General features: G+C 38.3%; 1 protein-coding gene across 4 annotated transcripts in view; it reads left to right on the top strand.

Moving 5' to 3' along the window:
- Positions 1 to 2,309: 2,309 nt before the first annotated feature.
- gsk3ba (glycogen synthase kinase 3 beta, genome duplicate a) overlaps positions 2,310 to 14,720 on the top strand; it is a 43,961-nt gene continuing 31,550 nt past the window's right edge. The window contains exon 1 of one of the 4 annotated variants that reach the window (XM_043229607.1): positions 2,310 to 3,221. In XM_043229607.1, the coding sequence (XP_043085542.1) occupies positions 3,134 to 3,221 (88 nt within the window). In that variant the 5' untranslated portion in view covers positions 2,310 to 3,133. The remainder of the gene's footprint in view (positions 3,222 to 14,720) is intronic. The other 3 variants (XM_043229608.1, XM_043229605.1, XM_043229606.1) reach the window with 3 other exon arrangements.

Here is a 14,720-nt window from a genome sequence, read left to right as displayed (position 1 = left end):
ATTAATTTATTTAGAAACTCTGTGCAGCTTAAAGGGGAGGTCAGATAAGGAGGAAATATTCCAATGCAAATATTGTCAAAAAACAATCAGCTGTGAAGTTAGACTTTTGTGTTCTATTTTGTATTTGAATTCTTATTATGTTCCATAATTATTTAAAAAGGCAATCCTGTGTTATTCAGTAGGCTATTCTAGAAATTAAATCTTTCCAATTGATAAATCCTATTGAAATGCTTGATTTTTTACACACAGTTCATTGTTTTGGTTAAGTCCATCGGTTTGTATTTATTTTTGCCTAGTCTTTGTGTGTGTAATTTTTATAGACAATTATGTTTTATGTTTACCAAGGCTGTCATAGATTTGTTTATCTCCTTATTTATCTAATTTAAACTCTAAGGAGGAAATGTGACTGAAGAACTTGGGCTGCATCAAGTTATTTCTTCAAAAAGTGTTTTTAAAGCTGATTATATATATATATATACATATGCATATATTACGCTTATGTAAATATTTTTGTGTGTGCGTGAATATGTTTATCTCTGTGTCCATCTTGTAAACATGTTTTCTCTATGAACCCAAGTTTGTTATTGAATCCTTCTTTGAAAGGTTTGAGCATCTGCAAACAAATACATGACCGTGATTACATAAGCATTCTAAAAGACGATGAGATGTGTTTATCATTGTTTGTGCACGTGGATAAATGTGTGTACAACAGTATATACATCTGCGCACGTGTGCCAAAAAAACATCCACACTGGCCCAAGGAAGTATTTGCATTAAGGAAAAAGAACACCGCAACTTGCATTAATTGCATCACTTGTTCTATTGCAGATGTAAGGCTATTTGTGAAACATCACTGTAAAATGTGCTCAAAATGTGTCGCAGAAAAGCAGCACAGACACTGTGAAACATTCAGGATGCATACAGTACAAAGGTTGCAAATGAAACATGCGCCGCAGATCTACAGCACAGTAACGTCGATGGCCGGAGGAAAGGGACAATCTGTAATCTAAATAAGCAATTATGTTGGATGTTATGCAAGCCCACTGCGGGAATGTGCAATCGTTTTAGCTGAAACGTGTCATGTACATCACTCTTGCATTTTGAAATGTGTACTTTCCCGCTTTGCAAAGCAAAAAGTGATATGTAAAATGAAAACTTTCTAATGCATACATCGTCGGATATCTTATTTAACAACACCCCAGTAAACAGTTCTCCTGGTGGTTGTAAATACACCACAGGTCAAAGAATACACCGATTAAGAAGCCAACACTGTAGGATAGATGTTCATCAAATACAGTATTTACTACAAAAGTATAGCGGAACGAACTCAGCTATTGATAAACTATTCATAAAACAGTCCCACATCTGTCATCAAGCAATAATAGACACGGTGTGAACAGAACACATTTCAAGAAAATGGAACTGCTTGTAAGTAAAAGCCAGACTTGCGAATGACATAGCATTTTTTAAACAGAGAAGTAAAAGATCACAGTAACTCTGCTGTTTTAGCATTGTGACGTTGTAGCATCGCCTCTTTTTTTCAGCACATTCACTGCCAATCTTAACAGTCTTTCTGACCCAAGAATACCCAGTGATGTATAATTTGGAGGCAGATCATTTTGTCTTTCCGGGTTGCACAGTTATTTTGTGGGATTGTAAAATACTGCTGCAAAAGAAAGGCTTCCTTGAAGTGGCTACACGTTAAAGTCTACATTAACCGGAATCTGCGATGACTTTTGATTGTATCCATCATGTTAACTATCATCTGTAAACATGTTCAGATACAAAATATTAAGTTCTTATTTATCGCTATACTCTATTATTATATTAATTCCAGTACTTTACTATAATATGGTTGCATACTATAAATTACTATAGAGTTGACATGCTAAATAAGTCATTATAATCAAAAATTGGTCGAAGACATGTGTGAGTTATTTGAAAATGACACTGTACCAATGGCAAGGCGTCAGGTCACGGAATAGATCACAAGAGCTCAGCTGACTAGCAACAGTGCAGCTTGGTTACTTTTGCCCCGTAATGCTTCTTCGCCATTGGCCCGCTGCTTTTCCTCGGTTACGCTCATTGGATGATTTCGCAATCAGTCATTCCACGCGCCCGCCCAATGGCGACTTCCGCGCGTCATCCACGACTGCAGAACCCTGACGGATTGGCGAATTACGCCATGTGTTCTGCGGACGGACGCCTCCGATTGGCCGAGTGTCTCGCCGGCGCCCCGCCCATCCGCGTGGAACGGCGCCGGATTGGCTGTCTCAGACCTCCCCAGGCCTTCCTGCGCGTTCACATTTTTCCGATTCCGGACGCAGCGGCGCGGCGTAACCCCGTCCGCGCGTCGTTCAGCCCTATCGCAGCTCTTGCGCACGCTGCGCAGTTTGCGTTCGTCGGTCGGAGTGACAAAGAGAACGAGCACGGACCGACGGAGAAGAAATAAAAAGGAAATTTCTGAATTACCGTGGGGATTGTGAACACCGTTCCCCTTCGGAACCGCGCGCTCGACTCCTTTCTTGAACTCGCCGCGTACATTTTGGATTTCCTTTTCGTTCATCCGTGTGCATGGAGTTAAGTGGGTCGAGGATAGCAGTCTTGAAATTGGGCAATTGGAAAATTCTCAGTATCGTTGGTTAGAGCAAGGAAGCCGCCATGGCTGGTGCTACAGGATCGCTGAGTCTCCACCTCAGTATATGAAAAAATACTGAACGGTGATGAAAAGCCGCTTCGGTTTCTCAGCGTCGTGAGGCTATTTTAGACACGGACTGTGGTCTTTGTGTAAATCTCTGTTCCAGGCAGAGAGAAAGAAAGAGACGGGGATCGGTGGGTTTTGTTCGAGGGGATCTGGGAAAAGGCCAATTTCATGAGCGCCTTAATTCACGAGCGAATTTATCTGAGGTTTCTCCCCTGAAGACGATACCGATAGAAAAGCGTTCCCGGGGAAAATGATCTGAACGCCAGACGCCCGAGAGCTCACCGAAGAAAACGATCGCGCCGAGTTGCTTTCGCACCCATTTTTCCTTGTTATTTGAGGCAAACCGCTCGCCGTGGGTCGAAACGGATTCGTTCAAGACAGCCGAGCGTATTTTACTCTGAGAGACGCGTGGGATTTCGGGATTGGAAAATGTCTGGTCGGCCCAGAACCACCTCCTTCGCGGAGAGCTGCAAGCCAGTGCCGCAGCCGTCGGCTTTCGGCAGCATGAAAGTCAGCAGTGAGTATCAATTTTTTGGACGCCGGGAAATCGGCCGTTAGGTCGTCGGTGACCGATCCCGACCGCTTTAACACGCGAGAATGGCGCATCTGTGCGCATCGACCGAGTCGGGCACGCGAGCTGAGATTTGAGTGCCTTCGGGTGTCACCTTTAGGTGAAATACGACGTGCCCCATTTTAAATCGGACAGCGTGCTTTATCCCAGAGCTGAACCGATACCGGGACCCCGCCGTGGGTTGAACGGGCACGGCGTGCACTGGTCCGGGGCAGGGAACTTTTTCCTGTGCGGTTTAATGCTAAGAAGGTCCTGCTAGTACAGGAGACTAAATCAGAGATGAACTGCCAGGGAGTTAGTTGAGGCTGTAGTTACCTCTGACACCATTTATTTCTAAATTTAAATTAATTATCGTTAGTCATCCAATATTTATAATATATATTTATATGGTACACGTAGTATCAACTATTCTGAATTAGGCAATCCTGTACTGACTTCAGTTTAATTGATACGGGGTAGCTGACGAATCGGTGTGACAGCAAAAGCGTAAATAAAGTAAGCTCTGACATTGAAGTATGAAATAGCATTGATGCTATTTGTAACTCTAAGAGTGAAGATACATCTTTCTCATGTTATATGTATGTTTTTTTACTACACTTGTATCATGTCACACCATAGGACACAGTCCAATTTTTATGTTTTCAGGTAGTGATACTAGTAATTGTGTCTTTGCTGCTATGTACTGTCAAGTGACCTGTAATGCTGTTCGTAACATTGTAAATTTTATAATTTTATCCACTACTTGCCTCCAACTATGTTTTCCAGCTGTTGCATGCACCTATTTAGCTTTAGTGATGGATGTATGCATGTATGTGTCATATATATATATATATATATATATATATATATATATATATATATATATATATATATATCTCATCATGCATGCATACATATATCTCCTATATAACGATTACATAGAGTTGCTATGCATAGTACAATTTTTAGTCATGCATTTTAAATGTTACTCGTAGCTTTGCAATATAGGTCTAATTAATAGATGTCGGTGTCTTTTCTAATCATTATTATCAAACCTGGAGAAAATACTAGATTTCAGTTGTTATGAGTAACTAAAGAATCAGTCCCAGTAATTAATAGGGTGCGTGACGGGAATGTAATTCTATGACACTACAATACATATGATAGTTGCGTTTTTAAATAGTGTTTGCTTTAAAATAAGTTTTATAAAAAAATGTAAGTTTCGCAGCATTGCAGTGTCACGTGAACGTAACCTTGACATTGATAATCTGACAAATTGCTAGAGCTCTGTGACGTGTATTGGCGCATTGCCCTTCCCAAACACTTAACACGTAGTTATTAGTTCATCTGAGATATAGATGCATACTAGTTGGAAGCAACTAGTTGATATGTGAAAGATCCTAATACAGTTCACCTGAAAATATTTGGGATTGTCACAATTAATAAAGAAAAAATGACTAATGAACATGTATCAGTTGCTAATTAAACTAAACTAACTTGTTATAAATGAAATAATTGTTGCTCTCCCGATCCTGTGACCCTTTAGAAGGGTTCATAAGTTTCACCCAATTAGCTAGAGCAAGCAGTGATCTAACAAAAGAACTCGCACGGTCACGTCATGTCTCTAGTAATTATATTATAATGGTTTTAAAGGCTATTTATTTAGCTGCACAGACACATTACACTCCTGCTCACCCACAACCAATTCTTGGTTTCATTACCTGGTCAGTTTATTTTAACTTTTTATGTATTGGTCGATTTAGGCTATTCTTTTATTATTTTAAACGGTGCAGAAGCACCAGCTATTATGTAAAACGTTTTAATGAAAGTGCTATTGACAGGACTGAAAGTTTCCTTTAAAATAGTGCGGAAAAGTGGCGATTGTTTGGCCAGCCTTCTAAAACCACACACTTGACCCAAAAATGTTCGCAAGCAGGGATCATCAGTAACACATAAGCAGCTAATTTTAGTTTACCTCAACTACCATCGCTGCCTTAATATGATGGATGATGTTGTTACAGTTTTACAGCTGTGCCATCTGTTTTCAGACAGATGTCTTTTTGTCCCCTCTTCTGTCATAGTAATAGAGATAGGAATGTGCCCATTCAGATGTATTTTCTCAGACCTTATTGCTATATGTCCAGCATTACAATTTTGTGCATTCACAGTGTAACAATAGCGAGTTATTTTGGGATATAATGTAGTATTGTTCACCTAAAGTCAACATGAAGTCAAAATCGACCCTATTCACTTTCTAAATGCATGTTCCTGATCTTATTGTGAAAGTCATTTGATAAATATTCCTTAATCCATTTGTCTTGGCAATCTTTTATCAAAATTTAATTATGCGCTCTGCCCATACAATATCAGCTGACGTCCCTCTTGCTGACCCCTCCCCTTAAACGTAGTGCCTGCATTTTGATCGTCAACACGGCTAAAAAGACAAGTACACTTCTTTAAAGTGCTCTGTTTTCGTGCTCTATGTACAAAAAAAGTATTCCTTAGTATTTCTAGTCTACTAAACTGTGCTATTTTGAGATGCCATAAATATATAAACATACTACCTTTTGTATTTAAAAATTTAGTTAACACTTGTATTACCTGAGTGTACTATTGTATGAAAAAGGTGTGCTACAAGTGGTAACTAAATACACTTAAAAACAATGCTAGTATGTTAAAAAAGCATTTTAGTTCATATTTATGGTGTCTCAAATATCACAGGTGAGTACACGTAGATGGTCTTAAGTTTATCTTAAGTTCTAAATAATACATTTTGGTATATTAAGTTCAAAATGAGTGTGTGAAAATAGAGCACTTTAATTACATTATGGAAGTGTACTTGTTTTTTACCTGGGAACTCCCGATGGATTTACCTGTTTTTGGAGAATGTTCTGTCTTGGGCTCAGATTATGTAAAATTATTGTTTGAAATGTTTCATGTTGTCTTTAAGGTATGAAGTCAAATAATGCACTGCTTCACGAAGATCAAGGAACGAATTTAGTCAGACGTTTAGCACATTTCTTATTTATGTCTGAGTTGACATCTTTATTTGCCAATTTCATTCTGTGCTTACACATTTAGTTCTTCGTTGATCTTTATTCACCCAATTTATCTGATTTGTGCGTCTGAGCTGATTTTCAGCTGTCTAACGCCTCATCTCGCAGCAGTAAAAAAACACTCTCTTTGGTCTCTCTCTGTGGATTTGGTAAGGCGGGTGTCACCTTTCACCCCACTCCATTATCATCTGGCTCTGTCAGCTTCTGTGGGTGTGTGGAAGCTTTCCTGCACCCTCAGCACAACTCCTCGTATCTCTGCATGCGTACATCCATACTGTCTTTTGCAATCACAAGTAGCATTCAGCAGTAACTGATGGACTGAAGGCATCGTTGCTTCAGCAGCAGTTAAAGGGTTACTCCACATTTTGGAGAGTATCCACTGAATGCAAACTGCATGCGCTACTTGGCAGCCAACGGGAAAGTCACAAGCCTTCTGGTTTTCCTCCAAAATATCTTAAATTGAGTTTTGAAGATGAACTAATCTTTTGGACCGGCAAGTTACGTGATTGATGACATTTTAATTTTGAGGTGGAGTAACCCCCTTCAGTAGTTCAGTATTTAATTTTTTTAAAATTTGCAAATATTGAGATTTGTCAACATTATTGAAATAACTGGACTTAAACTCAACAAAATCAAAAATTCAAATACAGGTTGGTTAGCCTGTTGATCAGTGGGGTTTTTTCGGTGCTCATAACAGCTTTTGGAAGGCAGTATTTGCAGTGGTGTTTGAAATGATCATTGAATGATTAATAAAGGATGGTAATGTCATCATGTCACACATGAAGCTTAGACATTACTGAAACAGTAGAGCACTTTATTTTTTGTCTTCCTGTTTCAAAAGGAAATAGGTTAGCACTGTAAAGAAAATGGGCACGATAAATGTAGCCCATACATTGTGCTTATTGACTGAAATGCATACAGTACTTTGAAACCGTGAAAACCTTTTATATTGTAGACTTTTTAGAAATCAGTCCTAACTTAGGTTTTTACAGTATGTCATTTGTTTTTCGTCAGGAAGTTCATGCACATTGTTGAACTCTTGCCACAATGTATGGAGCACTTATTCTGGTTCTCTTTGTTCTTCAGAGGCAGTAGACTAGTGAAATGTGCTATTTTCATTTGCTTGACAGCGTGCTTCAGGAAGTTTACTGCAGTTCCTTTTAATGACACAGCATTCATTCAGTAAAGCCACTGAAGTTCTCATAGCTTATATGATTAGCTTAGCCTTTGTCTCACACATCACAGGAGATCTTGTCTCTCAATCTCATGAAACCATCGACAGGAAGTAACTCTGCCTTACTGCCAAGTATGATGCAGGAGGCTGTTTAAAGTTCTCTTAAAAATGGTGTCTTTTTGAGCCTGAGCCTTCTCGGTAGTGATTCATTTGGAGTCCGAGTCTCAAAGTCCCTCCCAAACTCAGACCAAGTTGCAAGCTTGCAGTCATGATGCCACACAGCATCAAATAATTCACTAAAAGCAAACTGATCAGAAAAACAAACACTCGAACATACCGCAAGCATGACAATAACTCCCAGAAATGATAGAAAATGACGTCTCAGTTGTTCACATGGAGAGTGTAGGGTTTATGACTTTATGACAGACACAAGATTTGGTTTGGCTTTTCAGGTAAAAAAAAAAACTCCAGTGTATAGACATTACTTTCAGCTGTCCTACACTTAAAGTTGTAAGCCAGGCTCACTCTGTAACAACTTTTATTAGTCTTTTACGACTGTTGCTTTTCAGACTGTATGAACATGATGATCATGTCACACTGAGATTTCAGTTGTTATTAATGTCGGACTTCACGACAGCAAAGATTGGGGAAGAAAAAGAAAAACTTCTCTGGAGTTGTACATTAGCAAACCTAACACATACGGTGATCGCAAGGTGTAGCGTTTACAGCGGATAGAAGAAATCTTTAGCATTAATTCTAATCATGGTTGGCCTTGAAAAACAGAGGCCGTTTCATCGGAGGAGAAGTCACACTGTAATACAGGCCGCCAAATATTCAGGCACTGACAGAATTTCAGGTTAACATTGTATCGCAAAAGCCATTGGTTGAACTGGGCTTTAGTTGCATTGTTATTTCCTGTAAAATTTTACACAGTGAGAATTGTCCTTACATTTGAACTAATTCCAGAAAAGTATAATTTACTGAATAGTCTTTGCAGGATTTTTTTAAGACCAAGTTCCCTGTAGGTAAATTCTATTGAGCCTATCATGAGAGCTCATACCAAGCTCTCACACAACCATTTTACAGACTGCTTAAAGGCAAAAAAAAAAAAAAAAAAAGTGCAGGCTCTGATACTGCTTTCACATACAATAATCTGTTCATATGGTCTTCTTATTTTGATCTCTTGTTTGTACCATCTTTTAAATTACCCTATTCCTGGTCGACAATCATTAATACTTATGCTAATGATACAAATGCTACATATTATTATTATTATTATTATTATTATTAAATTATTAGTCTTGTGTAAATTCCTGTTAAGGTTAGCGGCTCAACCTAAAGGCTTAGCAGGTGCTGCAGATCCATGTTCTTTGTTTTCTTGTTAAGGTCTTATCTGAGGAAGTCTATTGATGTGTGACGTTGTCACCTTAGTAACAGCTATTAAGTGCGGATTCCATTCGGCAGAGATCTTGAAGACAAGAAAAGCCAGGCACCACATGCCAGCAATGATGTCGTCATACATCTGGTGTCAGTCTCAACAGACGTGCTCCAACAGGTTTTACACAGGGTTTCTGTTTGGACAGATATGCTGAAACCAAATGGTTCTCTCATTGACAATAAATTGTGGTTGTAGTAGGTTTGGAAGAGGAAACCCATGAGTCAGATATTACCTAGGGAGAGGAGAAGGGTGTGTGCTTCAAAAAGATGGACGTGGCAGTGCTTTAGGCTGTAATGATGACATGGTAGAATATGTATTTCAAGGTGGGTTCAGACCAGGACTCACAGTTTGATATCTCTTAAGTCCTTTTCTGCATGCAGTACTTTAGACACACTGTGACTAAGTGACTTCTTCATTTTTGATGAAGCCACACTTTTCCAAAACTTTGAAGGAACTCACTGTTTTTAGTATGTGTTGTGTTCTTTTCTCTTACACATGAAGAGATTTGCTCACGGCTTGTCTCGTTTACAAGCGAGCACACATGTGTGTGACTTGGCAGCTGATCTGAGGAGACTGCATTAGTGGTCGGCCGTAGCAGCTGGTTCTGAAGTGGGACGTGCGATTCTTCAGACCGCCTCCCCAACCCCCTCTTCTCAGTTTGTTTTCCGGAAAAGGCAGCTGTCCAGGGACAATGAGATCCTTGTTTAGCATTTAAAAGCCAGTGGACCGACCATATTATTGTGTAAATGGACGCAACGTTAATTTTACAACATAAAGCAGAGCGTTTGGTCATTGTTTTCTTGGGAGTCTCTTTTTATCATGTTAGTGATTGATGGTCAAGAACACAGCGGCCTCTAGTAAAGAATACTGTAAAACTAGTAAAGGCCTCAGAAGACACATGGTCCCAGTTGGCGTCCGTTATTCACCATTAGGGTTGGCTAATATAGCAAAAATAAAGTAATATTTTGATAATTTAGGCATTTTCTATGAAATGGATTTAATGGATAATTGTTTTTCAGATATGCAATGATCTACCCAAAGAGCCATTGTAGTCAAGTTGGTTCTAAGGCTGGGACACACCAATCCGACATCAAAGAACTAGCAGTAACGAAATCTGATGGTGTAGCGTTCTGAGCCTGCGTGAGAGCAATTAGCTCTCTGTATCAGCTGCTATCTATAATATATTTCCATCATTCAAAAGGAGAAACGAGGATATATGAAATCTATGCAGATATACGAAATGTAAAGAAAGTTTACCATTTTGAATATTAGTGATGTTGCTAACTTTTTTAATTTCAAGTAACAAATGTGCTTGTTAGTTCATGACGATTCAATTCTCGTGCACTCGTTCGCTTAGTTGAACAACCAATCAAAGTTCTCGCTCTCTTCGACGGCTTCGGCGCTGATTCAGCTGAAGTGATGAACACACTAAACTAGCCCAACAGATGCTCGCCAGTGCCCAGATGTTGCCCAGTGGCTTGGAGTGTTGTGGCCTTAAATATCCAGTGTCAGAACGAAAGAGTAATTCGTTTTCATTTCATCAATATAAAAATACAATCGTACGCAGTGCACACTGTGTAAGCAAAAACTTATTTTGGATGCAGTTAATTGCAATTAATCATTTGACAGCAATTGAATTTAAATTGCACATTTAGTATATCAGTACTGTTAATACAGAGCTGTAGTTTCAGCTTTATTCCAACAGCTTGTTTTTAACCAAAGTTTAAGCCACCTGCTTAGGATCACAGCCTTTTCAGGCAAATCTTCATCCAGGGGCCCCTCAACGCTTTCCTATACGTGAGTTCAGAGAGAGTTGGGGGATGGGAGCTGAGAAGAAAAAGGGGAAGAGGGAGCCATAAGCAGCTCCAGGGTGTGGCTGACGAAGCTGTACGTATACAGTATGTACTGTATATTGATTATTTCCCACACCCGTCCTCTTTATTATTTATAAAGAATATTTTAAAATGACGTTCAAGCTTAAAATCGTAGCTTTTTAGAGATTTATGCAAGTGTGTTAATGACTAGATGGCCTTTATTTCCAGGCATTTACTGGTAAGACCATATGAAGATGATATATCTTTAAAGATTTTTATTTCAAATACTGTTTTAAGCACTGATAATACTAAAATGTTTTGCTAAATCACCATATTAGAATGATTTCTGAAGGATCACGTAACACATGAGTAATATAGCTGAAAATACAACTTTTTAATTTGAAAGCAGTTGTTGAATTAATATGTCACAATATTCCTCTTTTACTGTATTTTTATCCAGTGGGCCTTTTTCATGTTTTTGTGTCTCTCATCAGCGGAAGTCGTCATAGTTGAGTTAACCTGAAGAGCAGTAAATGAGAGAGTACACCATAAAACAATTACCATGATTTTAACTGAAAAATAAATTGCTACAGTAAAAACCTGTTAAACTATAAGTTCCTGTAAAATTTACATTGAAAAAAAAACATAAATTGGCGTTCCTGGAAACCGTTAAACCAAAAAAGTTACTGTACTTTTTTTTACGGTAGAATTCTCGCAATTAAAAAAAAACTTTTGAGGAGAAAAACTTTTGAGGGTTTATGATGACCCACAAGACGTCATCACAGTTTTGTGAAAAGGGTCCGTAGGCAACCTTGGTCTGACATGACAAAATCATCAAAAAAATCTTACTAACCCTGAACTTTTGAATGGTAGTGATCTCCGGGGTTTGTTTAGCATGGAAAAAAGAGAAAATAAATACAGGATTAGAATGACATGAGAGTCCGTAAATGATAACAGAATGTTTATTTTTGTAAGAACTAAACGATAAGTTTCTTTGGTAAAAATGTGGCCAAAGCATGTCCAGTTCAGGTTTGAGGTCTGCAATAAGTGTGTAGTGTAGGTTTGTTCCCAGCAGGGCTGTTCATCGTCGGAGATGACACTAATGTATGTCACGCATGAATGGCTGGTGATGGAATAGAATTGGTAGAGAGTTGAATGCACTGAAAGCAAGTTACTACGCCAGAGAGATGTCATTGAATTTTCTGAGAAGATAAAGTCTTTGTGCAAGTCCAGGTTTTCAGTAATGTTGACTGTCATGTACATAAGGAGATGAAACAGCTCTTACTGCTGCCTAGAGATAAAAAGTGACGTCAGGAAATGATCTGACTTTGATCATAGATTTCTGGTTAAAGAGAAGTGAGATGTTTTTTCTCATCATTGATGTTTTTATCATTGATGTCTCGGTCTTATCACAGAATGTGTTTCCCAAATGTCAATAAACTGTGAGTGCTTCAGGGCTCCATAGAGGAATGAAATCATAGAGAAACATCTGTTGCGCTTAGAAACCTAATTATTGCATAGATTGGCCTGTCGAAAGCCAATAACATTCATCTTACAGCAGTGTTGAATGCCTCAGAATAAAGAAGCAGGTTATTGATTTTATATTTTGCGAACCTCGCATCTGAATTTTGTCTTGTTCTGTAACTGGTCGTAGTTCTTGACTCTGAAATCCGTGTTGTGGGTGAAGTGGCACTTCAGTTATTGTTTACTTGGTCTGAGTAGCTACATGGTAAGCGAGTGCTTGACACTTACGAACTTGTATGTTGCCCGTTTAGCCTTCGTTATCTCTGTACGCTCCATAACTCTTAACATTTGGCATGAGGTCATAAGAACATCCTCATGTTTAGCTGAGCTGTCTCTTCCTATTGGCCTATTTCTGTTGGGTATGTGAAGAGCCACGTTCAAATGGAGGGCAGGACGTTTCGTCTCGCTGAGATGGACCAGTTGATATGTCTGCATTTGCAGCTAAAATTTTCTGCAGCAACCCAAATTATGGGCCACATTCCGCACATTTTCTCGTTCTTTCTCACTTCCCCCATCCACAATTCCCTGAATGACTTGAGAACCTTGGTACCCATTTTGAGATCTCTGCAATTTCCTTTGTAAAATGAAAAAAAAAAGAAATGTGTGGGAGGTTGAATACAGTTTTCTCTTATGAAACACTGGACGGACATAAAAAGCTGAATAGAAAAAAAACAAGGAATGGATCGTTTTATTTTTTTTGTAACGGTGATGAGGTTGTACCTTTCACTAATATTAAAAAATATACATAATTCTTGAATATAAATCTAATATATGCCTCTTGAATCGGTCCTAAATATGATACTCTGCAAAATCACTTATTGTGACAACTTTTATCCTTGGTTTGGTGAGTTTAAAGGGTTACTCCACTCCAAAATGAACATTTTGTCATTAATCATTCACCACCATGTTGTTCCAAACCCGTAAAAGCTTACTTTGTCTTTGGAACACAATTTAAGATATTTTGAATGAAAATTTTTGGATTGTCCCATTGACTGCCAAGTACTGAAAACTCTCTATGTTCAGAAAAGTGGGACGCACATAGTCACATCTGTAGTTCTTGAAGCGACGAGAATACTTTTCGTTCAACATTTAAAAATTGGTCTTTCTCTCTGCGTCACCGTAGAATCATTTTGGAGAGTATCCACCGAACCACAAACAGCACATCCTAATTGTACTCATAGTAAAATAGTGTATACTTTGGGCTTAATGAAAGTCATAATAGTAATGCTCACAATATGGAGTTAGGCCAACATTTCAATTGTAATATCTTCACAAAGCACATGGCCTCCTACATTATTGTTCATTCTGGACTGCGTTGTAATTTTGCAACATTAAGCATCGCAGATGTCATTGTTTCCATTGCAAACGGAGCTCTGAATTGAATCACTTGCGTCATTTATCATTTCACCGCGCTAACTGAGATCCTCAGTTTTTGTGCCAGATAAATGCTGTTCTAATTGCAAAAATAAATGATTTCATCTGATTAATCTAGTAGTTATGTATTTCTAAAGATGCCGCTTGCTTAAATAGCTATCTGCTTTTTATTAGTAGCTTTTACTGAAGCTGTCTGCTTTTTCAGTAGCTTGAAGTTTAGTTACTATTTGAGTTGCTTTTAGCGTTACACATAACAAGTAGCTTCTGCTAAAGTTTCCTGATAGCAAGAACATTTTATGATGCTTGCAGTACGGATATTGATTTGCACATCTTATATTGGAGGTAGAGCGGTGTGTTATTAAAGAGCCGAGTCTGCGTTCCACTCACCTGATCATTTCCATTCTGACATGTTTCTCTCTTATCTGCTCAAACTGATTTATACACACACACACACACATTACTACACACTTCAGCAGGGATAAAAAGGTGATTGCTACTGTTTAGTTTATCATGCCTTGAAGCAATGTTTGCTTATGCTTGAGAGAAATTCAGATTGAGTTGCCAATCAAAGACACACATTTCATGCGTAAAGCCTTTCGTATTTTTCATTCCTTTACACTTAGACTCTCTTAAATATATAAACAACGTTAGCATACAAAGTGAAACAAAATTTAGTAATAACATTAACAAAATCTGCAATGACAGATGGTATTAGGTCAATTCTGATGACAATTGTGATGTGAGCCAAATATAGGTATCGATCAGTGTTTATTTGTAAGTAAGTTAAATTGCATGCTTCATAGATTACTTCTACTTCTATGTCTTTATGAACTTTTTTCCTGATTAGACTTTCAAAGAGGTACCAAAAATGGTTGCTTTATTTTGGGTTACACTTTATTTTAAGGTGTCATAACGCCGGGTAATGACCCAATTAGGTCCTTAGTAGTAGCCATTGTACTTGCATTAAATAAAACGTACTCGCCATGTAACTAAGTTATGGAACAACCTGTTATTACAGTTTGTAATTATGTAGATGTTACAGGCAGTTGCTGTTGCACATGTTTAACAGACTGACTCTGTTACACA

Source organism: Puntigrus tetrazona, unplaced genomic scaffold (assembly GCF_018831695.1).
Source record: "Puntigrus tetrazona isolate hp1 unplaced genomic scaffold, ASM1883169v1 S000000008, whole genome shotgun sequence".
Taxonomy (NCBI): domain Eukaryota; kingdom Metazoa; phylum Chordata; class Actinopteri; order Cypriniformes; family Cyprinidae; genus Puntigrus; species Puntigrus tetrazona.
The sequence above is the reverse complement of the archived record's forward strand: the minus strand, read 5'-3'. Positions and strand labels throughout refer to the sequence as shown.